Below are 27,866 nucleotides of genomic sequence, written 5' to 3'. Positions count from 1 at the left end.
TAAACATAATTCCATTTCACAAAAATCACCGGATCACGTTTAACAAAGTCTTTGTAGCCGATATGTTTATAAACACCTGAATTACAAATAAATCAGTCATTATTATGAGAAGTAGGAATATTATAGAAGAGGGCAAGCAAAATAACTTAAAATGGTCAAATTCCAGAAACATGATTTCAGATAAGAGGGTACAAGTTTTTCAAAAATGACCACTAGCCGGTAAGATCAGAACCAATCACCCTGCCATATTATCCGTAAAAAATTGACCATCTTCCACTTTCCCTCTTCACGTGAGTACCACATTGAAGGGTTTAGAGGCCCTCAAATGGGTATCACTCGTAAAGGCAATTTTCATGGTTTAATATAGAAGTTACTCTAATGTGAGAACACAACATGGAAACTATTCAAAATACACCTTTCTATGCAAAATTGAGTTTGTATCTATTTTAGCATTTTAAATGAGCACTCTGCAACTGAGACCAAATATCAATCATCTCTTGAGGTTTTCTACTATGTACTAACATCAGATCTACATAGGAGCAGATATTATTTTTGTTTTTCTCCTCGATATCAAATGTCCTGAAGCCTTTGTGTTTCTCTGGAACGAGGCCGAGTTTCTGAAGGCACATTCCAGTATAAACGTCATCGATGGGGTAGAGATGGACCTGGTCAGTGATATGGTACAGCCTCAGGGCCAGGTGGCCGGAGTAGAGGAACCCCCCTCCCCCTGCATAGGGTGGGTAGAGGCCAGAGTAAACAACTTCAGGGATGTAGTACTTCAGCTTCTTATCCCGATGAGGTCCAGCATTGTGGATCACATCACCTATAAACAGATCTTTGGCTTTGCTCTTGGATAAACTATTCAAGTAATTCAGGATGTGATGGGTGTTCACAAAAACATCATCATCGCCCTTGAAAACAAACTCAGTGTCTGGGCAGGAAGTACTTACCCACCTGAGAAACAGCACTTCCTTCAGAGACAAGTTGAAGAAAGTGTCTCTGTAATTCCACATAAGAATGTCTTGGTGCTTGTCACTCTCAAATTTCAGCATATCTGAAAGGTCGGGGTGGTTGTCCTCTGGGGGTGTCTGGCCCAGCAGGAAGACTCGCACCACGGTTTGGTTCCCCGCATTGCTTTCTCGGCCCCAGGATTCCCGAATTGCTTGCCTTCTGGCAAAATGTGGAGTGAGGGACTTAATCGCCAGCAACAAGAAGGGTTTCTTTGCACACTTATCCGGCTGATCTATAAGCAGTGAATAATTGCGGCATCTCAGATACAGCAGAAAGTCTTTAAATCTGTCTGGCAAGTTATTAAAACCTGTAACCACCGACATGACCCTCAGGTCAGGCTCACAGTAGTTCAGATGGCTTATATTGGAGAGCCTGCCCGCCTCCCGCGTCTGGTTGGCCAGCATGCTCAGGATGGGGTTGTACTGCCGGTTCAACTTCTCTTGCTCTCGGTTCCAGTAAGCCTCGGGAGGGGTAGATATCTTCCAGAACTTCTCTTTGGGTATTATTACTTCCCCTTTTCCATCTTTTTCTTGGCTACTGCTTTTGGAGACTTCCATAATCAAATAAATGAAGACATTTGCCATCATTAGGATACCCAACAACTTTATTCTTCGACGTCCAACACTCATTTCTCATATCTGGAATAAAGGGGTGGAGTATTGCATCAATTAACTATCAATATGCATTTGCACATACAATTTATTTTACTTGTCTCCCCAGGAATAGTGGTTTACAGCAAAGACTCTACACTTGCACTGCCTAGGTTCAAATCTTGGCCCTTCCTTTCCAGCTTTGTGACCATGGGCAAGTGGGATAGTCCATGTCTCCGCTTCTCCATATATAAAATGGGAATCAAGTCCACTTCAAAGGATGGTTGTGAGGAGTGTATGTTGTTATATGTGTGGGGAAAAGAAAGAGAGATCAGCCTGTTACTGTCTATATAGAAGGAAGCAAACATGAGAGACTCCATTTTCTTCTGTATTTGAGATGCTGTTAATCTGTGACCCTACCCCCAACCTTGTCCTTGCAAGAGACATGTGCTGTGGTGACTCAAGGTTTAAGGGATTTTGGGCTGTGCAGGGTGTGCTTTGTTAAACAAGTGCCTAAAGGCAGCTTGCTGGTTAAAGGTCATCACCATTCTCTTAATCTCAAGTAAGAGAAAAGCATTTGTCTCCTGCCCGTCCCTGGGCAATGGAACATCTCCGTGTAAAACCCGATTGTATGCTTTGTTTACTGAGCAAGGAGAAAATCGCCTTTAGGAATAAGGTGGGACTTGCTGGAGCAATGCTGCTAAAAGGTTTATGGAGATGTTTGCATATGCATCTCAAGGCACGGCATTTTCCTTTGAACTTATTCATGTCACAGAGATCTTTATCTATATGTCTTACTGCTGATTTTCTCCCTAAAATGATCCTATTGTCCTGCCACTCCCTTATCTTTTTGATGGTAAAGATAATTATCAATAAATACTAAGGGAACTCAGAGGCCGGGGCCGGTGTGGGTCCTCTGTAAGCTGAGCGCCGGTCCTCTGTAAGCTGAGCGCCGGTCCCCTGGGCCCCACTTTTCTTTCTCTATACTTTGTCTCTGTGTCTTATTTCTTTTCTCAAGTCTCTTGTTCCACCTAACGAGAAACACCCACAGGTGTGGAGGGGCAGGCCACCCCTTCATCATGGAAAGCTTTTAAAATAGTACCTGGCTCACAGCAAGCACTATGAAAGTGATTGCTTTAGACATGCTGAAGCTAGAAATACCTGTTACTAAATAACCTCAGGAGAGTTCCACTTCTTCGCTTACAAAGGCACATACAGTGCTTGGCAAACCGATTTGCCTAAGTCATATCAAATACATTTTACAGTTTAGTATACACATACACACACAAAACTCTATTTACATGTATGATGCACTGTGTGCAGTTCCGTGTCATTCACTCTCAAGTTTTATTTCATTTGAAAAACTTCAAGTTTTTAAAATGTAGAAACAGGGACTGGTTACGTTGCTCAGGTTAGGCTCGAACTCCTGACCTCAGGTGATCCTCCCACTTCAGCCTCCCAAAGTGCTGGGATTATAGGCGTGTCTGACCCTATCTCTCTTTTTTTAATGCTAGTCCCAACCCCGAGTTATTTTCCAACCTACCATTTTACAGATGAGGAAACCCAAGCAGAGAGATTAAGACACTTGCCCAGGGTTGCAGGGCTAGGAAGCAGGAGACACGGAACCACAGAGCATCTCAGAGAGAGGAAATGAAAGCAGATTCAGGACAGCTTTACCCCAATAGCCAAAAACTGGCAACAGCCCAAGTATCATCAACAGAACCGATGCAAACTGTGGCATCTGCATACAATGGTATACCCCTTGGCAACAGAAAGGGAAACTATAGTGAATGAAACATTACAACATTACATTGTGAATGAAGGCCAGACCCAAATTTTCACTTATATAACTTCAAGAACAGCCAAAACTAATTTAGGTTCTAGAAATCTGAAAGTGATGGAGGTGGTGGGCTTGGACAAGGATAGGAGGGAACTTCCTGGGGTACAGAAATGTACCATGTAGGTCTTGATCCTGAGGAAGGCTCCATGGATGTATACATTTGTCAAAACCTAAAGTGTATACTTAAGATATCTATTGTTTGTAGCAAAAAGAAAAAGGGAAATATAAATGCTCTTTTAGTGAAATATCAAAGGATTTCAGACTGTGGGCAATGGAAGAATAAAGAATGAGTAATGAGATGGTTTGCTGGGGATATCCCAGGTTCTAACACTATTGACATGGATGGCCTATATAAGAAAACATTTAAGCCAAGGTGACATTAAAAGACAGCCCAAAAAACTGGCATGGCAATGTTCTATAAAGAGCTGAAGATTTTCTTATCAGGTTAATTCAACTGGGAATTTATCCTTAGGTACTATTACTCATTCCCATTTTATACCTGAGGAGGTATACATTTAAAGAAGGGCAGACTGGAATACCAGCCAAGGCAAACAGATTCCAAGACTGTACCATGCCAAAAGGTAGCTACACTTCTCCAACCTCTAGAAGAAAGTTTTGTGACTATTTTAATCTAGTATTTGCTTTTTAAAAGAAGATTTTTAGGTTCACTGGATTCTAACAAACAGTACTAAAGTAGAAGAATATCTGTCATGCTGAGAATGCTGTAAAACGATTACATATTAGAGAGCCCAGATGAGATCAACAAGGAATTCACAAGCTATTGTTTGTCTCTAAAGATCTGTCTAGTAGATCTTAATCTGGTTGCTTGTATTCGCTACTGCTGAAACCACCTTTGCAAAGATTATGGATAGTGAGAAATCTAGCATGGCTGACTCCATCTTGCGTCTACACTCACAGACTGGCTGTCTCCGCTCATTCCTGGGCATAGGCCAAGCTAACCACGGGAGAAATTTAGTTTATGGTTTAACTTGGAAGCACAGATGGTAACCGTCCCTCCATAAAACTGATCCCTTCCTTGTCCAGGGGGCTGAGGCTAATGAAAGGTCACAAGATTAGGATTGAGAGGGGCCTGAATTCTGCTAATAAAATGTAAGCAGTTTTTATAATCCCTTACTGCTCAGGAGTCACGCGGCCGCAGATCTTTGACTTCCCCAAGTGCTCCTGTAGTTAACACCACTATTATAGAACCTCAGATTGGTCTTTTGAGATGTTTTGCAGACTTACCCCACCCAGACTAGAGACTGGTGACTCCCCCGACCCCCCCCCAGACTCAGCACATGGCCTTGATTGCATCTGCAGCCAATCAACGGCACCCACTTCCTGGTCCCCTGCCCACGAAACGATTCTTGAAAAATCTAACCTCATACCTTTGGAGATTTCAGTGATAACTCCAGTTACTTCTCAAATACTTCTCAAAAAGAAAAGGTTCTAACTTGGGACAATTCTCCTAATGCTAAAGTGAGCCCTTGACCCAGTACTGCTGTCTCTAGGTCTCAGGCCCTTCCTAGGCTGGAAGGAGGGCCAGCGGGAAATATGTGATGGTGGTGAAAAACTACAACAAAGAAAAAAATTTGCAAAGGGGCTGGGCACAGTGACTCACACCTGTAAACCCAGCACTTTGCTTTGGTAGGCCAAGGTGGGCAGATCACTTGAGGCCAGGAGTTTGAGACTAGCCTGGCCAACACAGCAAAACCCTGCCTCTACTAAAAATACAAAAAAGTAGCTGGGCATGCTGGTGTACTCCTGTAGTCCAAGCTCCTCGGGAGGCTGAGGTTGCGGTGAGGCGAGATCATGCCACTGCACTCTAGCCTGGGCGACAGAGCAAGACTACTCAGGAAAAAACAGCACATACTATGAACAGCTAAATACCCGGAAAAATTTAACTCAGTAAAGGGATTTAAAACATTAATAGACCTTCACCAAAATTTCTAGAGTAAAAGAGGACAGCTTAGGGAAGAAAAAAGGGAAGCACAGTACTTTACACAGGAGGTTGTAAACTTCCAGAGCTAATTCTCCTAGGGAAGATACAGGGTGAATAATATGTAAAAATGACTCCAGGTAATTTAACAAGTTTATACATCTAGATTATAGGGGAGGCCATGAATAACTGGAATCCAACCACAACCACTTGAAGCCTCTATCACGGAAAACACCAATCCTTCTTTTGAGGATGCTTTGAGGAATAAGCATGCTGATCCCTGGCAAGATTTCCAGCTTCACCTGCTACAGTTCAGCCTTTTATTTCCTCAATCAAGGCCACGCCAAGGTACAGTTCTCATATCACCTTGGCTCAAGACACAGGGACTAATCAATGGCCTTCCCGGGAACACCACTCTCACCTTTAAGTGCTCAAGGCCTCCAGCCCGCAGGCCATTTTCCTGCTCATTTCTCATTCTCACCCCCTAAGGGAAGCAGACGGGATACCACTTTACCAGGAGAAAATGGAAGCTCAGAGGGGACTGATGATTTGCCTGAATATTATGGAAGAATTCAGTGACAAGGCTTAGACAAGACCGCTTTCTGGATCCCAATCCAGGACTCTCTGGATCTCTTCTTTTTTCTATGAGGCTCAGCCACATTCTAGTTACCTGGTCCAGGTCAACAGCGAAGTCCCACAGGCTGACTATGGCATGGGATCATGGTACACTGATAGTTACTAAGAGGCTCCAAAGAAAGGGAAATGGGGTCACCTAGGAGCTCCCAGTTCCCCCTCAGGAAACAGATCAGCCTTTCTTGTAAAAGACTGAAGATTCCCAAAGGCTCAATTTGAGGCAACTCTTCCCATTACTTGCTAAAGGGTATTTCTTTCAAGCCAATCTGAAGAAGGTGGTGGAAAACACAAGATTCTCAACTGCACATTTCCATCAAGATTAAATGTCATCGTGCACTTGTGACCTGAGCACAGTGTCTTGCATGAGAACTCGGCTTCTAGTAGGCTCTTAGAACAAAGCCAAGTTCATGGAAGGGAAGATAAAGCAGTGACCCCCATAAAAATATCTGTGGGAAAACGCTCTCTAAATATCTGACTAAATATTCCCATCGCAGACAGAAAACCCAATTCCAATGTCTTTCTTCAGCAGGAAGTTACATTGCGTAAGAAGAATTTAAGAAAACTTACCCCAAAGCTGGGGGAAGATGTTATAAACTCTTGCTGTGAAACACAGACTTTTTATTGTAACAGAAATAAGAGAAAACCCCATATACAAACACAAAGCGACTTTAGCTTTTTACCTTGTCCCCAACAGGGACGGAACAGTTTTCAAACTTCTGTTGGTTTTGTTTAATGAAATTAAAATATTTAGAAAGACAGTATAACAGAAACCCTTAGCTGAAAAATGGCTTACAAAACAGTACAGACATGATGCCGAAACTATGTGACAATCTAGATAAAATACCACACAAAAACAAAGTGGGTTTATTCAGCGTGGTGGGATGAGAGGGTGTTTTCACATCCTTTAACGCTGCCCAACTGTCTGCCCGGTAAGCAGCCTCTTCCGCACGCTAGGGATTGGGACACAGCACACAGCCCCATGCGGGGTTCCCTGTTCCACAGCCCACCCCGGCCTGTGCCAGCATTGCTGTATTCGACCCCTGCAGTGCTGCATAGAGGCTCTGTCACAACACCTATCCCTATTACCTGCACACCTTCCCTTGTGCCTGTGCCACCTCCTAAGGGCTCCTACATGAAATAGTGAAACATGAACACACCTGCCTTAACAAGTATGTCCCAGGCACCAGCAATCCTTTGAGGCAGATACTCTAAACTCCCACTACTTATTTCGCTGAGGCATGGGGTGGGGGACACGGGGTGGATGGACAAGTAACTGAACTTGTCCAATGTCACACGGCTGGTAAATGGTAGAGCCGGGACTCAAACCCAGGCAATGATAGCTCCAGAGTGTGACTTTTCAAGCATCACACAATCACAGAAGCAAATGCTGCTGCACAGGGTTATGACTGCAGGAACTGAAGGGATTTGGGGCTTATTTTCCACGGTAATCCTCTTAGAGATAATTTTTTAAAAGCTCTATATTTATACATTTTAACCCACAAAACTACGAGTCAACAATCAGATGTGGGAGGCAGTATACTATCCTAAGTAACATTAGTGACTCTACAGGTTACACTCTGGGCAAAATGCAGCCTCCATTCATCTCTCTCCTAAAAGAAAATGAGAACAAATGAGGCTTTGAGAGTCCCAGGTTCCCAGCCAGTAAGTGATGGAACCAGGGCTTGCGCCCAGGCCGTTTAGTTCTGGTTTCTTCTACACATTGCACCGGAACATGGGAAAGATGACCAAGCTGTGAAAACAGACAGTGACTCACGTGGACTTTCTACATGACCCTGGGGAAGCCAATTTCTCAAGACCTTAGTTTCTTGGCTAAGAGGCTGGTTTTTTTGTTTCTGTTTTTGTTTTTAACCTCCATGCAAAACCATCGTTTTCAAAGGCACCCATTTTCCTATTGTCCTACTGTTCTATTAATCAGAAGCTATGGGCTGGGCACCATGGTTCACGCCTGTAATCCCAACATTTTAGGAAGCCAAGGTGAGAGGATTGCTTGAGCCCGGGAGTTCGAGACCAACCTGGGCAACACAGCAAGACTCCATGTCTACATTCAAAAAAAAATTAGCTGGGCATAGTGGCATGCACCTGTGGTCCCAGCTACCCAGGATGCTCAGGTGGGAGGGCTGCTTGAACCCAGGAGATCCAGGCTGCAGTGAGCCGAGATTGTATCACTGTACTCCAGGTTGAGTGACAGAGACCCTATCTCTTAAAATAAAAATAATAATAAAAATCAGAAGCTATGATCCCTCCTCCCGCAGGCCTCCCTCCCACGCATCCACATGAGATGACCTTCAGTTACTTTAACTCTGACCAAAGCAAAGGTCTTCAATACCTACTTAGCCCACACAGGCTATTTTCCTTAGGACTCAAATACTGAAACAATTCCAATGTTTCATTCATAGACACTAGACTGGGAATTGCAGAACCCAATAACCCTAAAAAGGTTCCCTTCAATTCTGAGAGCCCTGTAGCACTGAAGCAAAGTTGCTGGCCAGAAAACATTTGAATGTGGCCACCAACAGCCATGAGGACTCTCTCCCAGAACTCAGGCAGGGTCTGAGTCCCCCACCAGTGGGCTCAGGCAAGCTAAAGAGATGCCCGACAGTAACCAGCCAGGGCTAGAACGAGCAATACGTCCAAGCCAGACCCAAGACCTGTGCCAAGACTGCCCTGCACTTTCTCCTACTACCAAGATTAAGGATGAAAGAAAAGCAAGGCCTCCTTGTAACCATGAAATAAAACGACCAGTCACCCCCACCCACTCAGGCTGAGAGAAGGGGCTGGAAATCCAAGCTTCTGACTAAACCCCAGGAGTGTCAGAGCTAGCAGCCTCCATGTCTAGGGGGCATCCTGGTTCCTGCTCACTTTGCTGCTCAAACAGGACACACAAATCCTCAGAGGGAAAGAGCCCAAGCCCCCCGTCATATCGTGAGACCAGAGGAGCATGTTTACTCTGCCCTTTGCCCTCCCCCTCCACATCTGGGAGTCTGGCAAGAGTGGTTTACCTAAGTCCTCACCTCTCTGGCTATCCCATCTGTTGCCTGGTCCTTGCCAGCCCTTTCCAGGTTTTGCTTGGGTAAACAGAGACAGAGACAGTTTGCAGCTAAGTGGCTCTAGGGGAGAGAACAGCTCCCAGCACTGCTGGCAGATGGTGGGGTGATAAGGGTGTGAGTGGAGCAGCTCAGTGGGACCAGAAGAGCTGGGTCACAGCTAGAGCTTGTTCCTTGATTGGAGAAGGAGGCCTGGCTTGGGTTCTCGCGGGGGCAAGGAAGCCTCAGAACTCCCCAGACTCCCTCACCAAGAGGCTGGCACTAAGCTGGTGGTTTGCCTCTGCTCTCCAGTCTAAGTCACCGAACAACTGTCAGCTAGATTAAAGCAATTTGATTCCTAGCCATTACTTTTAGCCTTCATGTTCAAAATTAAAAGGGAAGCATATTTATAATGAATCTACTCACCTACACAGCCCCACAGGCGACATTATAGATCAAAGCATCTGGCAGGACACATTCTGGTCCCCACTGATTACAGTCCCCCCAAAAGCCCGGTGTGGCCGATTTTCTCAAATGATATTCATCATTTCAAATCAAATTAGCCACCAGATGTATTCTTCAAATAAACACATACAGAACTTTTGGGAAAAAAGGAGAAGGGAATTAACCTTCCCAGAGGCCATCCTGCCCTGCCTTTAGTAAAACTGAAAATGGTTTTAGGTCCTCAGATTATGTGATTTAAAAATAAGGGTAGCAGATGTTTGAGGATGGAGATGTCCCAGATTCATTTTCAGACTGGAAAACCAGTTTGGCATCTGGAATGAGAGGACCAGGATTAAATTCTGGTTATGTTACCTACTGGTTGTGTGACCTTAGGCAAGTTACCCAACCTCTCTAAGCCTCACTTTTCTCCTTTGTAAAATGGGATGATACAACCTCCAATAGCTCTTCAGAGGTCTGCCTTCTCCATCAAACCCTAAAAGAAGCACATTTCTCAAAGTTCCGTCCTTCACTGCCTCTTTAGTAAGTCTTCTCTCTACAAACTCATCCATCCAATGCCATGAGCATCACCTCCAAAAGGAGGGTTCACGGGTCAACCATCTAACTCCAGATATTAGCTTCCACATGCCTTACGGAGTCCCTCTTCCTCAGGCCCCTCTGTGCAATGGATCAAGTTCCCAGGCACCTGGTGAAAACCCCACATTACGTTAAGTTGCTTCCTGCTCTGAGCATTCGGCCAGGAGCCAGGTCCTGGGTTCCTACTTCTATAATGCCACTGGTAGCTCCCTCCTCATCTTTCCTCTATTCCACAGAGCCTGCAATAGCCTACAGCCTCATTTCCCACTATGCTCCCAAATATGTCCTGTTTCCCAAGTCTTCAGTCCCCTGGACACACCCTCCCTGCTCATGCTGTTCCCCCAGTTCCCCCAGACCACCACCAATATGCTACTGCTCCCTGAGAACCTAACTCTAGCTACGTGTCTGTTGTTTTCTAGAACTCCTTTCTTCGCCATTCCCAGAGGTTGAACTCAAGGCTTTATCGCTTCTCTCTCTCTTCTAAGAGATTTCCTGCCCAAGGGTATGCCCCAGCCTAAACACCAGCCTCACTGCCCAGGAGTCAGGCTGCCTGCTCCTGGTCAGGATGCCTCTACCTGGACACCCTCCACAATTAAGGTCTTCACACTGCACCACCATTACACTCCAGCATATGGTACCTGAGACTCCCCCAGCATTTGCTAAAGGAACAGACACTTTGGTCATCCGGACAAGTTTACTGAACACAGTGTTCAGTAGAAACCAGATTAATTAAATATATATACACCCTTTCTCCTAAGAGATGACAATGGAAAAATCGCGTGTGCTGAATTACAGACATATTTATACAAAACTCTCACTTATTAAGAACTAAAGGGTAACAGAAACATTTAAAGAACTTGCTAGACCTTAGGGGAGACAAGAATTTCAGCAGTGCTGACTCTGTATTAGACGTGAGGGTGGGGACAAGATCTGAAGAGGTAAACTGGTGTGAGAAGTACAGCTGCCCCCTCATTTCCCACAGCCAGCTCCAGACCACCAAAGGCAGGAGACACATGGGTGTGCAGCAGTGCAGGTGTGTGGGATTCAGCAGGGCTTCCGGGTGAGGGTGCCATCTTCCTCCGCAGCAGACCTGTTATCCCTCCTGCACCGTATCCCAAAATGGGGCATCTCTACCTCCTTTCTGGAGAGGGATGGACCTCTAGCAATTGTTACCTACAAGGCCATGACAGTCATGGTAAGCCTATCTAGAGGAAGATCCTTAGTACAGATTTCCAACCCGGGGGCATCTACTTACCTAAGGTGGGACAATCATTTTTTGTTTTTGAGCCAGGGTCTCCGCTGTCGCCCAGGCTAGACTATAGTTGCCCGATCACGGCTCACTGCAGCCTCAACCTCCCAGGCCCAAGCAATCCTTCCATCTCAGCCTGTCGAGTAGCTGGGATGCACCACCACACCCCACTAATTTTTAAATTTTTTTTGTAGAGATGAGGTCTCCTCATGTTACCCCAGCTGAGTCATTTTAGAAAAGAAATGCTGGGGCCGGGTGCAGTGGCTCACGCCTGTAATCCCAGCACTTTGGGAGGCCAAGGCGGGTGGATCAAAAGGTCAGGAGATTGAGACCATCCTGGTTAACACGGTGAAACCCTATCTCTAGTAAAAATACAAAAAATAAGCCAGGTGCGGTGGCGGGCACCTGTAGTCCCAGCTACTTGAGAGGCTGAGGCAGGAGAATGGCGTGAACCCAGGAGATGGAGCTTGCCGTGAGCCGAGATTGTGCCACTGCACTCCAGCCTGGGCAACAGAGCAAGACTCCGTCTCAAAAAACAAAAAAGAAAAGAAAAGAAATGCTGGAATGCAAGCAGTCCCTTCCCGGGGAGCTTAATGCATTTTGGAAGCCCTTAGTAAGAGCTTGTACATGGCTTGGTAAATGCTTCCACTCCAACCTCTAGGACCTGTGTACAAGCAAGTGTACTCTGGCAGGCTCTCAGTGAGCCCTCAGAGAAATTTCTAAAGACTTCTCTCTGATTCATCCTTCTGCCTGCTTAGGTGAGCTGCACAGAATGTTTTTCAGTCTGGGTTCAACTAGCAGGTAGAAACCAGGCAGTAATCTAAGCAAGGGAAGTTAAATACAACAAATATGATACATGAGTAACTATAAAGATGGAATAACAATCTAAAGGATGCCCTGGAACAGATGAAAAATATCTCCCAAAATTAGGTAGGGCAGGGGGTTTTTCTGAGTTTATTGAAGAAAGTATAGATGGCAGAAAAATTCCTGGGTACCTAGGCCAGAGCTCACCCACAGTCACCAAGCAGCAGGAGCAATCCTCTAGGGTGCAGGCAAGCAAGGCTGAGTATATAGACAGTCAAGCAGGCAGAAGGAAGGAGGGGCACACACAGGGAGTCATCGGGTGCTGCTGGACCCGGAGCGAAGAGGCCTCCCTCTGGAGGAGCTTGCCACATCAACGCATACCCTAGGCCAGAGCAGCTTAGGGTTGTGCTCAGGACAAAGATCAGGTGGCTAGCTCACCAGGCGGCCAGTGAAGCTGCGGCTAAGTGGACAAATGTTGCTGCTGGATGGACCAGAGCAATGTGCTTTCTTTCATATCCCATCTACTTAAAACAGAAAACTGACCACATCACATAGGAACATGAAATAAGGGAAAAAATGAAGAACTCCAAGTTGGATGCCCATGATTACAACTTTAGTTGGCTTTGTAGTCCCAAAGACTTAATTTCTCTAAAGCAGATTCAGTTCACAGGGGGAAGAGTGGTTTGTCTTCTGTCATCAGATCTCTAACTCACCTCGGACAGAATACAGGTAGATGTGATTTGCCTTATCAAATTTTGGGGGGAGCGGGGGGGATAGGGTCTTACTCTGTCACCCAGGCTGAAGTGCAGTGGCGCAATCACAGCTCACTGCAGCCTCAACCTCCTGGGCTCAATCGATCCCCGACAGCTCACTTCAGCCTCCTGAGTAGCTGGGACTACAGGCACGCCACCACACCTCGCTAATTTTGGTATTGTTTGTGGAGATGGGGTTTCGCCATGTCACCCAGGCTGGTCTCAAACTCCTGGCCTCAAATGAACCACCTGCCTCGGCCTCCCAAAGTGCTGGGATTACAGGCATGAGCCACCCAACCCAACTGCATTACCAATTGCTAATCAATGAGATTATGAGTTGTTTCTGATTTTTCCTGTAACTGAAAATACATAAACACCGACCTAGGCATATCATCTGGTTATTTCCGGAGGAAACATTACGAAGGGAACCCAACATTTTAAAGTCAGTTAGCAGAGAATCAAGTTATCCCCCTCACTCTCACCCTTAACCTCCCATCTAAAAGGTCAGACTGATTTATCCTCTCATTGTATACCCAAAAGCACGGAGTCATCCACACTGACAGTGAATACTATACTCCTCTTTTATTCATTTATTTATTTCTTTAGATGGAGTCTCGCTCTGTTGTCCAGGCTGGAGTCAGTGGTACGATCTCAGCTCACTGCAACCTCTGCCTCCCAGGTTCAAGCGATTCTCCTACCTCAGCCTCCCAAGTAGCTGGGACTGCAGGCACCCACCACCATGCCTGGCTAATTTTTGTATTATTTAGTAGAGACGGGGGTTTCGCTATATTAGCCAGGCTGGTCTCGAACTCCTGACCTCAAGTGATCCGCCAACCTCAGCCTCCCAAAGTGCTGGGATTACAGGTCTGAGCCACCGCACCCGGCCACCATCCTCCTTTTTAATCTTTACCAAAAAGGAACATCTCCCTGTTTTAATTGGCACCATCTTTTCACATGCTTCCTTCCTGGTCTTCCTGCTCCCCCATGCCCTTTGCCCATTTTTAACGCTGGGATGTTCTCATCTCATTTAATCTTCACAACAAGCTAAAAAACTTGAGGCACTTAATTTGAGGTCACAGAGCTAATCCGGGTGGAGCCAGCGTTTGGACTTTGGCCCCAACCTTGGGTCTAATCTCTTATACTTTCTACCACACAACACTGTTGCTCCAGGAGGATTGAGAATCTCCGAATAAGGTTGTACTTTTAAAAAATTAAGGTACCAAAATTATTGCATTTGTGGATACCCACCCAGGAAGATGTAAGCCATTCCAAGGAGAGCCACGGGAAATTGAATTTTTTTTTTTCCCAAATTGATAAGAGAAAGTAATAATGTAAACAAAATGGCCGCTTGGGAACCACTCAATGGGTTAACATATCCAGGGGCCCTGGTCTGGTAATACTTCCACACCGTAGGCAGAATCCCCTGCAGCTATGTTTTGTGATGAGTTAGTTTTAATTAGTTATTCATATGAAATGATGAGAGACTGCTGGGGCTTAAACTAGCCTCATCTTGAAACACCTGTCAGAGCCGGCTACAGGTGAAGAAAATCTGCCTTTCCTTCCCTCCAGCATCACAGCCTGAAGTGAAGGGAAACCAACACAGCTTTACAACCTGCCACAGGATTGGGAAAGTGGCACAAGGCTGCTCCAGACCCCAGCTCTCCTGGCTCTGAGAGGAAGAGCCTGTGGCAGAAAAGGGATCAAAGAACCAGCGTTATCCACCAACTGTACCATCTCACTCTTGGTGTGTGTGGGGAGTGGGGCTGTGGGGAGTGGGGGTGTGGGGAGTTGAGGTGTGGGGAGTTGAGGTGTGGGGGGTAAAGGGTCTGCCTGTATTCTGTGTTGCCCCGTCTGGTTTTGAATTCCCGGGCTCAAGTGATCCTCTTACCTCAGCCACCAGCTCGTAGCTGGGACTACAAGTGTGCCACCACGCCTGGCTTACCTCATTCTTCTACTTGTTTTTTCAACAACATGCACACGAATTCATACACAGATTGCGACCCAATTTCATTACCAGAAAGAAGCTCCAAGAATTTCTTTCCCAGGGCCTTACAGACCATCCACTCTAGTACCTCTTTTACAGCAGAGGAGACCAAGGCACAGGGAGACAGAGCCTTGCCCAAGGCTGCCCTGGGGAGGAGAACCAGAATTTCTACCATGTGTCCCAGGGGACTGGGGAGTCCAGCAGTCAAAATTATCATTAGTAAGAAAGTCTTTTTCTCACAGTCTGTAGGTTCCATTCTGGGCTATCAACATAAAAAAAAAAAAAAGAGCAAATGGCCCCAAATTAGCCGGGTGTGGTGGCTCATGCCTGTAATCCCAGTTACCAGGAAGGCTGAGGCGCTTGAACCCGGGAGGCAGAGGCTGCAGTGAGCAGGCTGCAGTGAGATCGTACCACTGCACTCCAGCCCAGCCCGGGCAATAGAGAGACCGTGACTCCAAACAAACAAACAAAAAAAGAGCCAAAGCATCACCTCTTCCTCCCACCCCACTGTCCCTACCCAGGTTTGGCTGCTTTTATTACTTCCCCCTTGCTGTCAACACCACCTCACCCACATTTATCTGACTTAGCACACAGTGTGATTAACAGGTCTGACACACCAAGGACTTCTGGGCAGAATGGGCCATATTCACTACTGCATCTCTAGTGCCTACCACTCAACACACAATTTGAGAACAAGGGGAGGGACAGTAAAGGAACCAGGACCTAATCTAAGGACATTCTGTATTCTTTGACCATTTTGATCACACATTTTAAACACTGCTCTAGCATAAGTATCCTAAGCATCTATCAATTCCCGAGATTTCCCCTCTAGGCCTCACTCAAGACAGAATTACGTGGTGTCATCTCAAGGCAGTACATCACCTAAAAACATGGCTCAAGAAATACATACAATTAATCTATAAACAAACATAGGCCTCAGAGATGGGGGAGGTGAGAAAGAAGGCAATTAAAAATTAATAGAAACGTACAAGCATAAATTACATTTACTGGACTAGAAACAGAATCCCATTACATAAACTAAGTGATCAAAGTGACCTTGTACAAGTGCTTCTGGAAATAAGTAGGCCATCAGCCCTGTCTTGGCAGTCTTGGTGTACAGAGATGGGGAAGGGAGGGGAGATCTGTTATCTGTTATGTGGGCTCCACATGTCTACAGACACATATGCAGAAAAGGAAACTATTTTCACATAGGTATGATAAAGTGATTACTGTCATTTTACACAGTAAAATGCGCAAGAATTCAACCAATGACCAATTTATAAAATTTAAAGATGACCCCTCTCAAACTCGTAAGATCGACTTTCAAAAGTACACCACTCCCCACCACTTAGTTCCATTGCTGTGATAACAGGCCACACAGAGAGAAGCGGAAATTTTAAATGTTAAAATAAGCACTTTAATATTAAGCACTCGGGCAATCAAATTCAATCCACTATTTTCCCTGGCATAAAGAATCATCTATGGGCCGGGCGCGGTGGCTCAAGCTTGTAATCCCAGCACTTTGGGAGGCCGAGATGGGTGGATCACAAGGTCAGGAGATCGAGACCATCCTGGCTAACACGGTGAAACCCCGTCTCTACTAAAAAATACAAAAAACTAGCTGGGCGAGGTGGCAGGCGTCTGTAGTCCCAGCTACTCAGGAGGCTGAGGAGGGAGAATGGCGTGAACCCGGGAGGCGGAGCTTGCAGTGAGCGGGGATCCGGCCACTACACTCCAGCCTGGGAGACAGAGAGAGACTCTGTGTCAAAAAAAAAAAAAATCATCTATGGCAGGGGTGCCCAAACCCCGAGTCACGGACCCCTAGTGGTGCATGCTCTGTTAGGAATGGGCCGCACAGCTGGTGGTGAGCAGCGGTGGGCAGGCCTGCAAGCATTACCACCTGGGCTCTGCCTCCTGTCAGATCAGCTTGATATTAGATTCTCATAGGAGGGCAAACTCTATTGTTATCTGCGCATGCAAGGATCTAGGTTGCATGCTCCTTACTAGAATCTGATGCCTGATGATCTAAGGTGAGACAGTTTCATCCCGAAACCATCTCGCATGTCCTCCCACCCTGAAGTCCGTGGAAAACTATCTTTCACAAAACTGGTCCCCAGTGCTAAAAAGGTTGGGGACCACTGATCTACCTCACTTCCAACAGGTACTCGACAAACTTTCATGACCACCAGCACCCCTTAAAAACAACTACTGTCCTCCCCACTCATACCTCTGCTCAGCCTGGCTTCTCCTGGCTTAAGACGTCCCTTATCTTGTTTCTCTCCATCCTTACCTCCATCCTTGAAGGCCCAGGTTCAAATCCTGTCTCCTCCTCCATGAGGACAGCCTCGATTCCCCAAGTCCATGGATTTCATCCTCTCCTCCTGGCACTCAGGAACCCCCAAAAGGAGTACCAAGCCCTCATCGCCTGGAATCCACTCTCAGCTTCGATGCTTCCCAGGAGAAATGGTTCCAGGGGAGCCGGGAGGCTGGAACTAAGCAGCCTGTCCCACAAGTGGCAAATGACAGCCAAGGGCTGACAGGCCCCACCCGCAGCACCCAGCCACTAAGTGCCAGCGCCCCTCCTCTCACACTGAGCATCCCATTAAATTGGGGGCTCCCTCTGGGATGCTGCCTCTTCTCCAGTCAGAGATGATCCTCCTCCCAGAGGACAACACTTCTAGCGACGAGTGACCCTGGGTGGCAACTTCAGAGCAAGGTGGCAAACAAGCAAACCAGCTCCCTGCTCTGTCTCGGATTCCTGTCCCGCCTCTTCTCCCTTTCTCAAAGGCACGTTAAATCCCAACACATTACTGACGAGTGTTTCAGGACTGTTGTTTTCAAGTTGTTTCTTTTTAAATATCAAAATAAACCATATACATTTTAAAATACATATCCTCAAAAAAATAACAACACTTGGCCTTTTATCCAAGTGTTCTATAAAAGAGGAGGCATCACTCAGGCCTTCAACCAAGACTTGTTTCCGTATTTAAAGAAGTGCAATAGTAACATAGCTTTCTCCGGCCACCTGCCAAGAAAAGTTTTTGTGGCCACAGTAAAAGAGAATATGCTTGCTCAATGTGTGGGCACCCTACTGAACTGCTTAGAAACTGGGCCTCTTTTACCAAGCAATTTAAGTTTTAAGCGAGTAAAACTTAAGTTTCACCTCAGTTTTCAGCGAGTCTCTGCATAGGTGATCACATATGTGGAGGGACCAGGGACCACAGCAATCCCAGTGCCTCGGGCTTCCAAATCTCCCCTGGTCTGCGTCTCACTCTCCCTGGGGGCGTCCAACCCTCTCCCCCAAGCCTCCACTATCTCTAAATTGAGGGCTGCCCCCTCTGTGGTCCAGTGTGATCTCTCTCTGGATGGTGCCCATGGGCCCCTAGTCGTGAGTGGGGTAGAGATGAAAATAGAGAATCATCACCCTGAAGCTGCTGGTGGCTACCTGAAGCTTCATGATATTCTCTGTATCTGCAGTGATTTCAAAATTTCCATTATAAAGAGTTAAAAAAAGACGATCCATCAGAACTTTGAGGAATAAAAGTTTTAGAAAAAAAGAAACATTCAGTTAAAAATAGGAGTATTCATGAGAGATATTTTAAGTTGATTTGAAGAAAATAATTCCTTATGTGGTAAAGGAAGAGAAGAAAAATATAATGGCTACATCTCAAGAATAAAGTTACATTAAGTTCCTTATAAAAAAGCTTCAAATACAACCACAGAATAATAAAGGTAAAAACACATCTCACTAGTTCCAAATGTTGACTGCTTAGAAAGGATAGCATTTGTAACACTTTGACCCTTTCATTATTAGACAAATATATTTGAATCTGAAGATACCATCCGGCTTACCAGTGAACAATCTAGAGCCAGACCTGAAGGGTTAAAAAACACACATGTGCACATAAAACTCCCCACAATTGTGTTATTCCCTGATCAAGACTCAAAAAAGAAGTACTTTGGAGAACCAGTTGGATGTTAAGTGCTTCTCAAAGAAAATAATTTTAAAAATTTCTTCCAGGCACTTTGGGAGGCCCAGGCAGGCGGATCACCTGAGGTTGGGGATTCGAGACCACCCTGACCAACGTGGAGAAATACAAAATTAGCCAGGCGTGGTGGCGCATGCCTGTGATCCCAGCTACTCAGGAGGCTGAGGCAGGAGAATTGCTTGAAACCGGGAAGCTGAGGCTGCGGTAAGCCAAGGTCATGCCATTGCACTCCAGCCTGGGCAACAAGAGGGAAACTCTGTGTGTGTGTGTGTGTGGTGGGGGTGGGGACGGGGGAGATTCTGAAGCACAAATAAACTGCAGCAAGTTTAGGGTCCAAAGAAGTATCTTCCCAGAGTATTAACACTTTCATATTCATGAATTCAATGGATTCCAATAATAAACATGTGAAGTTGGCTGTGCAGGTTTCATGCTATTTTGCAGGGAGGTGGGAAACAGAAGCTAAGTAGGTTGCCATAGTTACAAAGACATTTGATGTCAGCTCTGGGACCAAAACCTACTTTCAAGTTCTCCATCCACATCAGCCAGTCCCCAACCCCCCAACTCCCAGATCTCCACTCCCTGTGACAGCTCTTGCTGCTTCTGGGGTCTTGGACCAATAGCAATCTCCACTGTTTCCCCCATCTTGAGCCTCTCCCCTCTCCAATGGCTCCAGGCACATGCTCCTTGTCACGCCCATTTGTCCTGCCTTGACCCTCCCAATCCCCCTCACCTTCTAGAATCTCCACAGTCCTTGCACCCTCCTGACTTTCTAGGGTACCCAATACTGCTGGCCACCATGTCTACCCCACCCCAACCTCAGGAACCCCCAGGGTTCTCCTGCATCTTGGCAGCTTTTGCTCCTTGGCCCCATCCCACAAAATGGACTCTCTCGGCAGTTCTGAGCCCAAGTCTACTGCTGGGTTTTCCCTTACCCCGTATTCTTGTGCCCTAGACATCACCACAGACTCCCATATCCCATATGCTAAAAAATGCCCCAATGTACCTGTGTCATGGCCCTTCTCCTAACCTCCCGTAATTGGTTTCCAAATTCCTTTACACCCACCATGAGTCTTTTTCTCTCTCCCACCTCTTCCAAATAAAACACACACACATTTCAATCTTGTACCGTCCCTGCCCTGGTTTGAGCCCTCAGTTTCCTCTGTACTAAGACTAATTTTAATGAAGTGGCCTAACTCAAATATCAAACGCCTACTTAAACCAAGCAGTATTGAAAACAGGCAGCAAAGAATCAAGTCAGAGTTGATTGTTGTAAGGTTGATAAACACTTAGGTGAACTATGAAGCACTGCACAGGGGTTAAGGAAAGGCTGCCTTATGCAGGGTGATCAGAGAAAGCCTCTCTTCTCGGAGAAGAGGTGAGGGATAGTTCCAGGCACGGGGAGCAGTCACCACAAAGGCCAGAGGCAGGAAAGCGGGGGGCCTTGTGCCTGGAGTGAAATGAGCGGGAGAAGCGAGGTCGGAGAGGATAGAAGGGCAGATCACCAACCCTAGTAGGTGACATCTGAACTCTGGCTTTCTTCTGAAGACAGGGAGCTACTGGAGGATTCTGAGTAGAGAAGTCATTTCAGTTTTTAAAGGATCCCTCCAGCTTCTTTCTGAGAGACTGGTAGGGGGCAAATGGGAAGTAGAGAACAGAGGGACTGCAATGACCTGCCCCGGGTCAGGCTAGCCTCATTCACGCTCAAGCCCATCTTCCTCAACGCAAGCCCGGCCATAACTTGTTAGCACACCGTCTCTCTCCCGCCTGACCACAAGAACTTTCACTGATTCCTCACTACCTCCGTAACTATTAACTGCCCCATCTCTGCACGATTCCCGAGGTTGCATCATGGCCTATTACACCTTTCTAAGCACCATGCACTCCAAACCCAAGGGATCACCTGCTGTTTCCCCAAAAGACCTCTATGAGCCTTTCCCTTGTGTCCTGTTTTCTCAGCCTACAATCCCTTAAGCACTTCTACCTTCCTTTCTCTGCCCCTGAAATGTTATCCACATCCTTCAAGACCAAGCCCAAAGGCCACCTCCTTAAGAAGCCTTTCTTGGCTGCCTCCAACACGTAATTTGCTTACACCTCTACCAAGGCAATCTTACCAGTTCCTGGCTGCCTCCACCACACTGCCCACTGAGGGCAGCAATCATGCCTGACCCATCTATGAACATGCACAGGCCAAGCACAGTGCTAGGCATACACCAAGTGCTCAATCAATGCATGTTCAGTCGGAGAACAAACTGCCCACTTCGCCAAACACCTTGAGGTCTTAAGGGAGAAGTATTCCAGGGCAGGTTTTCCATCTTGGCTACTGTAATCTGGAGACCAGGGGACCCTCTGATGGAGCCTCGGGGGACTGTCTGCTCAGCACTAACAAAGGTTCAACCACCAGTAGGGACCACAGTGTGGACAGATTTGAACTGAAGCCTGCCAAGACTCTTGCCTTCTCTGCTAGACATCCCTAAGCAGGCCCATATTCCGTTTTAAATTTCCGTAAAAGTACTGGAAGTATGTTTTTCCCAAGGTCATTCTGGAAGTGCACAAAAGAAGAAACAAGCACTTAGAAGGACCCACATCAAGTTAACTGTAGTTATAGTGGTGAGAGAGGGTGGAATTATTTTCCTTTACTGTACCCTGAATATTTTTTCTAAATAAACATCTAATGAAAGTCATTTAGAAAGAATGCCAAGTACTACCCAACTGACATTTGAAGAATGGGTCCAAAAATGAAAAGTACCAAACAAGGAGACATGAGGCCATGGAATTATGTAATACCACTTACACGGTAAGATTACAAGAGTTGAAAATGTTTTAAGTGGCTTGTCTGAAGCAAGCAATTAAAATAATTGGTCCTGTGCTTTCACCTCTGAAATAATTATTTCACTAAACAAAGCAGATATTGGGAGCATCTTGGGCACTTATCGATGACTCTTTACCCAAACTAAACTCTTCCACAGCTCCATCATCAACCATAGACCAGTTCTCATCACTGCATCCTAGCTCATGTTACACAGGTGGACAAACAGCTCTGATGGGACATTTCAATGACTGTCTTTAGAGAGGAAATGTCAAAAATAGGCAATCAACTAACAAATAATACATCTTAAAGCTAAAGCTATATCAACAAAGTATTACATAAAGATTTGTCTTCTTTCAATAAAACACCTACAGAACTGCTAATGAAATAGCTCATTTAAACACAAAAGATCTAGTTGCTTTAGTTAAAGAAATAAAAAGGGGAAGAGGAAACTGCAGTCAGGCACAATGCTAGCTATTTTAGGGGTAGCTTTATATCACTTTCCCCAGTTAATCTGACATCGGGCTTTATCTTCCCCATTTTACAACTGAGAAAATTTATCCTGAAATAGTTCGTGTAATTTTAACTTTAGGCATTCCCATACGTCACTGAGACTCAGATTAAATAACTTGTCCATAGTCACACAGGAAGTGGTAAAAATAGAATTCAAGTCTATTTCACAAAAGACTACATGCCACACTGCATGACTGACTCCACTTACATTAAGTTTGACAGGTAAAACCCATCTATGATGATAGAAGTCACATCTATGATGATATAAGAAAGAATAACAGTTCCTTCAGGGTGAGAAGGTGGGAACACAGACAAGACATGGGCACAGGAACCTTCTGCAGTACTGAAAATGTTTATTAATCTGAGAGCTTACATACATGAGCTCATGCTTAACACTTCTCACACTTTACTGCATGTTATACATGAAGTTAAAAAAAATCCTCATCTTATGGACTCCAAGTTTATGCTCTTAACCACTAAACCATCACATGGCACTCAGACAGAACCTAGCCACATGCTAGAATTGATTACCTTGGATTATCAACTTTTTTCAAACATTCTGGTAAGCACAGTACATCCTACTCATATCGGAATGAAGACACTTGAACCCTTAGTTTTAAAATGCCACAGAATGAAAAGTAAAACATATCAATTTCCTGGCTACTGGGAATTTCCCCCTCTGTAGCCACATCAGAAAATGTTTTTTTAAATTTAACTTACAGATGCACAGAAAATAATGTGTAACATATTCTTAAAGTTATATATGAAAATACCTAAAGCTAAAATTGCACAAGATACATGTTATGACTCTCAAAAGACATCTGAATTTTGTTACAAAAATTAAGACAAGACAAAAAGACAAAGCTGGTAGGCAGAGGTCGTTAATACTCACAGGGCAACACAGAGGGCAAAATCTCAATTCTTAAAATTTGTAACAAATAGAAAACTCAGTACAAGTAACTTTTTCTAGCAGCAAAGTAATTGTGCCACACAAGCCCTCATAAATTCTCCACCAAGTATCAAGTTCTCCTTGAAGCTTTGTTCAGCCTGGCAAAGCCTTCTTACCAGTGAGTGATGATGAAATCGTTACATCAATTCTCCCAAAACCTTATCCCACACATACATACACCTCTTATTCAAACAGTAATTGTCTCTCCAGAGAGAGGAATGTATTCACTCTAATTTGCAGACATATTTGGCAAGCACCTAGGAACAGCAATCCCACCTTAGAGAGTGGAGAAAAAAAGACAGCTGGGTCCACAACTTTTGGGTGTTTGTGCTGTTTTCTTTACTGGATGCAGCCAGGAAACATTTACCACTTCAGAGTCTAGTTTAATTCATCTTTTAATCTTCTGTACACACCAAAAATACCAAGCAACCAAATGACTTTAGTTTCCCTTGGGCACTTACATAAAAGACCAAAAGGCCTTTATGAGAACCTTTCAGTGTTGTTAATGTATGTACCACCATCAGGGATGTTGCAATAGATTACATAACCAAGTATTATCCTAGTTGCAAGATCTCAAGATCTCAATGTTTATAAAAGTAACCATAGGCATTTTTTTTTTAAAGTCTCTAACAGACTTTCCAATAAAACCGTCAAAAAAAAAAAATACAGAAAACTAAATAGAGTCAGATACTGCATCCATTAACCAAGTTAGAAAGAATGAAAAGCACTGACCCAGTATGTCAGGAACATTAACAGCTGTGGATCAGCATTCCTAAATTAGGATTTTCAGGAAACCCCAGCATTGCTAGAAAACATTTAAAGCTAAGGCCGAGCGTGGTGGCTCACACCTGTAATCCCAGCACTTTGGGAGGCAGAGGCGGATGGGATCATGAGGTCAAGAGTTCGAGACCAGCCTGGCCAACATAGTGAAACCACGTCTCTACAAAGATACAAAAATTAGCCAGGCGTGGTGGCGGATACCTGTAATCCCAGCTACTCGGGAGGCTGAGGCAGGAGAATCACTTGAATCCGAGAGGCAGAGGTTGCAGTGAGCAAGACTGCGCCATTGCACTCCAGCCTGGGCGGCAGAGTGAGACTCCATTTCAAAAAAAAATTTTTTTAAGCTAAGTTTCAAAGTTTGAGAAACAGAGGATTCGCCTTTTCTTTTATCCCTGCATCAGCTGACAAAGTCCCACATATTTCTCTCCAGAACATCTTAGCTTATACCAACAATGCCTCACTAATGCAACTATTTAAAAAAAAAAAAAACCACACATTTGAACAGTATAGTGAAAATCAACTATGAATTATCAGTTCCACTTTGCGATTTGCAGCCTAACTTTGGTGTATCAGAAACCTAAAACTTGACTTCTTTAAAACAAGAAAATCTTCAAAACTACAAACCCTTCATTTACTCAGCCCTTCACCAGAAGCCCAGAAAAAACTTCATAATTTTTGAACAACAAGCAAATCATGTTTATTTGCCTCAAAATACTACCTCATTACTTAGGTTTCAAGAATCTTCTGATGTGCATCTGCCAAATATGGCCGATTTCAGTCTCAGGCAAATCTAAACGGCTACCACAGGGTTACTGTTTTTGGTAAGGGGAAGTCGATGCCAGGAGGAACTTCTCTACTGATTACAGCAATGACCAACACTTATTAAGCACTTCTTAACTTTCCCGGTGCAGTGCGAGGATTTTGACAAACATCCTATTTGTCCTCAGACACAATCTTGTAGAGCAGACACTACCATCAGATATGTAAAATGAGGCTCAGGTGAAAAATAACTTGCCCAAGATCACTGAACTAAATGTGGCAGAATCAAGTCTAATGAATGGTAAGGGTGAGAACTGGTCAGTTTCACAGAGAATTAGGCCTTCGTCATACAAATGTCATCTGCACAAAAACTAAATGAAAAACAGTGAACTCTTGCTGTAGGGAGAAAAAGCAATATTCCGAACTAAAAACAGAAGATCTAATGATAAACACATTTGTAAAGGCTGGGCAGGGAGGAAAATGATTACTCAAATTACTCAAGTACAGCCCTATGGGGCTCCTGCACTTCTCCGTTCTTATAAACTAATCTGGTTTAAAAACGCAAGGACTCTGAGTAAAACTCTCCCAAATTCCTCCAGGCTTAACCACTCTCTACTCAAAAGAACCAGGAGCAGGAGCTAGGTCAGTGGGAAGTGACCGCCCTGCCCTGCCCTGCCGGTCCTCCCTCCAGGTCAACTGTCAGATCCGCATGTGTGCGACCATAAGCCGGCACCGGAGCCCCGGGACTGGCTCGGCCAGGGTCCCCGCCTTTCCACTCCCAGTCCTGGCCCTGTTGGCCACTTCGTTTACCACCTCCAGGGGCACAAATAATTACACCGGAAGAATTTGTTTTAACAAGTAGAATTCTATATTCACCAACTGGCTTCGCAATCAGATATTACGGTAGGGTTCCAACAAGAGAAGGGCAGAAGAATATGGTTTAATTGTTCTAAATAATCTTTCTGCGAAGTTGGGGTGGCTGAGGCGGCCACGGGGGATACAGCTCAGGCACCTGTGAGCTAAGTACACTCAACAAACCACCCCTACGTTTTGGGTAGGAGAGCGCCTCCTCGCCAACCCAGGCTATAAACGTACGTATTTTTAAAGATGAGCTTCGACGCTGTAACACTTGTGGGGAGCTTCACGACTGCTCCTCCACTTGATGCGGGGACAGGGAGTTCTGCGGCTCCCCAGCCCCAGAGTCAAATACCATGGCCTGGAAATTAACCAGGTGACTCGGTTTATCGCCTTCAGAAGGGTCCGCCTGCCGTGCTGGAGTAGCCGCCAGCCCCGCGCCCGCAGCCGTGGCAGGGCCCCCCACGCCCACCTTCCCACGAGGGGTGTCTGGCAGAGTCCGGCTTCAGGCGCTCCTGGCCTGGCAGCACCCACCCCACCCCGCCCCACCCCACCCCCACGACTCGGGCTAGCAGCCTGGTTAATCATTCAACGCAGGCGGCGTGGAATATTTTTTTAAAGGTCAAAGCGAAAGATTCTCCCTAAGTTTGGCAGAAACCAGTTTTGGGGGAGCCGGAGACAGAAGTGGCAGAGGTTGGGGGTGGGGAGCGGCTGCCGGCGGCTCTTTGGCTCACAAAACACCTGATCTCCCCATGCGGCACGGGAGGCCGGCGCAGTGCGAGGGTGGGGTGCGAGGGTGCGAGCGAGGAATCACGCGCGTCCCCCTCCCCGAAATGCCCGTGCGCCCCGGATGAGGCCCGGCCCTAGATGCCCCTTGCCAAAGCCCGCATCGCCCCGGCGCCGGATCCCCCGGAAGTTGGGGTGCAGCGGGGAGGGGGAAGGTCCCCGGGCTCCCGGGCGAGGTGGGCACGGAATGCGTTGGGAGGCTCCCAAGCCCCGCAGCGGGCGGTGTCCCTCTCTCCCTCTGGACTGGGGTTGGGTGGCTGGGACGGCGGGAAGGTAGGGGAGGCTTAAATGCGGCAGAAGCCACCTAGGGACGGCTTCCTCCACCGGGGCGCGGGTACGAAGCCGGAACCGGAGAGGAACCGGGCGGGGGTGGTAGGGGGTCCGGAGGGCGGAGCCGGAGAGCAGGGAGGCGGGAGGGGACCGGTAGAGGGGCCTGGCGGGGAGAGGGCAGCGGGGAGGGAGCCGGGGAGGGTGCTCGCCGCCCGGGCCCTACCTTGTCCGGGAACAGCTCCAGTTCGGCGGGGCGGGGGCAAGGGCGGGAGATCGCGGCCACATCCACGTCCCGGCCGCTCCGCGCGGCTCAGCCCGGGGACCGCCGCAGCTCACGCTCCATGCGCGGCGCCCCGGACGGGCGGCCCGGCAGCGTCGGCGGCAGGGACGGCTCTGGCTCGGCTCTGCTGGCCTCCGGCACTTGTTGCCGCCGCTGCCGCTGCGCCTCACTCCCCGCTCCGGTTCCAGGCGCAGCAGCCGCCCGGAGCGCCCGGCCCCGCCCCGTCTCTGCCCGCCCGCCAATGGGGCCCGGCCCCGCCCCTCACGTCACCGCCTGACGGCCCCGCCCCGCACCCCAAGTTTTGGGAGGGCTCCGCTCTCGCACCCGACACCAGGACCCACCGGGCCCGCGGTCCACGCGGCTTTCAGGGACCCTGCAGCCCCCATGCACCCGCCTGCAAAGCCGAGAGTTAAGCTGGGGAAAGGGGGCCTTTAGGAAGGAGACCCCCCTGGAAAAGCCCGGCAGCTCCAAAAACACGAATGAAACTCAGCTCCAGCCTCCGCCCCTCCAGTTGTTGGTGGCCCCTCTTGCGGTTCGTCTGAGGCTAGGGGACTAGGCGCATCGCCTAGCGAGACTTCAGTGACCTTTCTGGCCAGTTTGTAACCGGAACCAGACCGACCCCGACCGCCCCCTCCAGTGCTGGAGCGGGTGAGGAATGGCCACGCCGGGGAGGCGGGGGAGGGAAGCCTGGGCCACAGTGGGGCCTGACCTTTGCTCCACCTCTTTGGTGCTCACGACCTAGAGTGGTGCCCTGCTTGGCACTGCCACTGGATCCTCTGGCTTATGAAGCCGTCCAGGACAGGATTGGGGGGTAGTGGTCCTTAGTTCTCTTAGTGGGGTCATGCAGAGTGGTTTCCTCGAGGTCCCACGCCCGTCTCAGGAAGCCAGAAACGCAAGATGCCGGGCGCTCGGCCCGAACCCGTGCCGCGGCCCAAGGGGCAAGGCGGATACCCAGGCGAGGCCTAAAGGGCCGGACTCTGACCACCCCCTCCGGA

General features: G+C 46.9%; 1 protein-coding gene across 1 annotated transcript; it reads right to left on the bottom strand.

Moving 5' to 3' along the window:
* Positions 1-201: 201 nt before the first annotated feature.
* B3GNT2 (UDP-GlcNAc:betaGal beta-1,3-N-acetylglucosaminyltransferase 2) lies at positions 202-27,080 on the bottom strand. Its single transcript, XM_023202045.2, has 2 exons — positions 26,815-27,080; positions 202-1,649 (listed from the first exon to the last, which is right to left on the bottom strand). Exon 2 carries the CDS (start codon positions 1,638-1,640, stop codon positions 447-449), a length of 1,194 nt encoding a protein of 397 aa, XP_023057813.1. The 5' UTR covers positions 1,641-1,649; positions 26,815-27,080; the 3' UTR covers positions 202-446.
* Between the last annotated feature and the right edge of the window lie 786 nt (positions 27,081-27,866).

Source organism: Piliocolobus tephrosceles, chromosome 15 (assembly GCF_002776525.5).
Source record: "Piliocolobus tephrosceles isolate RC106 chromosome 15, ASM277652v3, whole genome shotgun sequence".
In the NCBI taxonomy this organism is placed as follows: Eukaryota; Metazoa; Chordata; class Mammalia; order Primates; family Cercopithecidae; genus Piliocolobus; species Piliocolobus tephrosceles.
The sequence above is the reverse complement of the archived record's forward strand: the minus strand, read 5'-3'. Positions and strand labels throughout refer to the sequence as shown.

Bases quoted from the DNA above. Each gene is read 5' to 3' on its own strand.
- B3GNT2 (XM_023202045.2), bottom strand. From the start codon at position 1,640: ATGAGTGTTGGACGTCGAAGAATAAAGTTGTTGGGTATCCTAATGATG.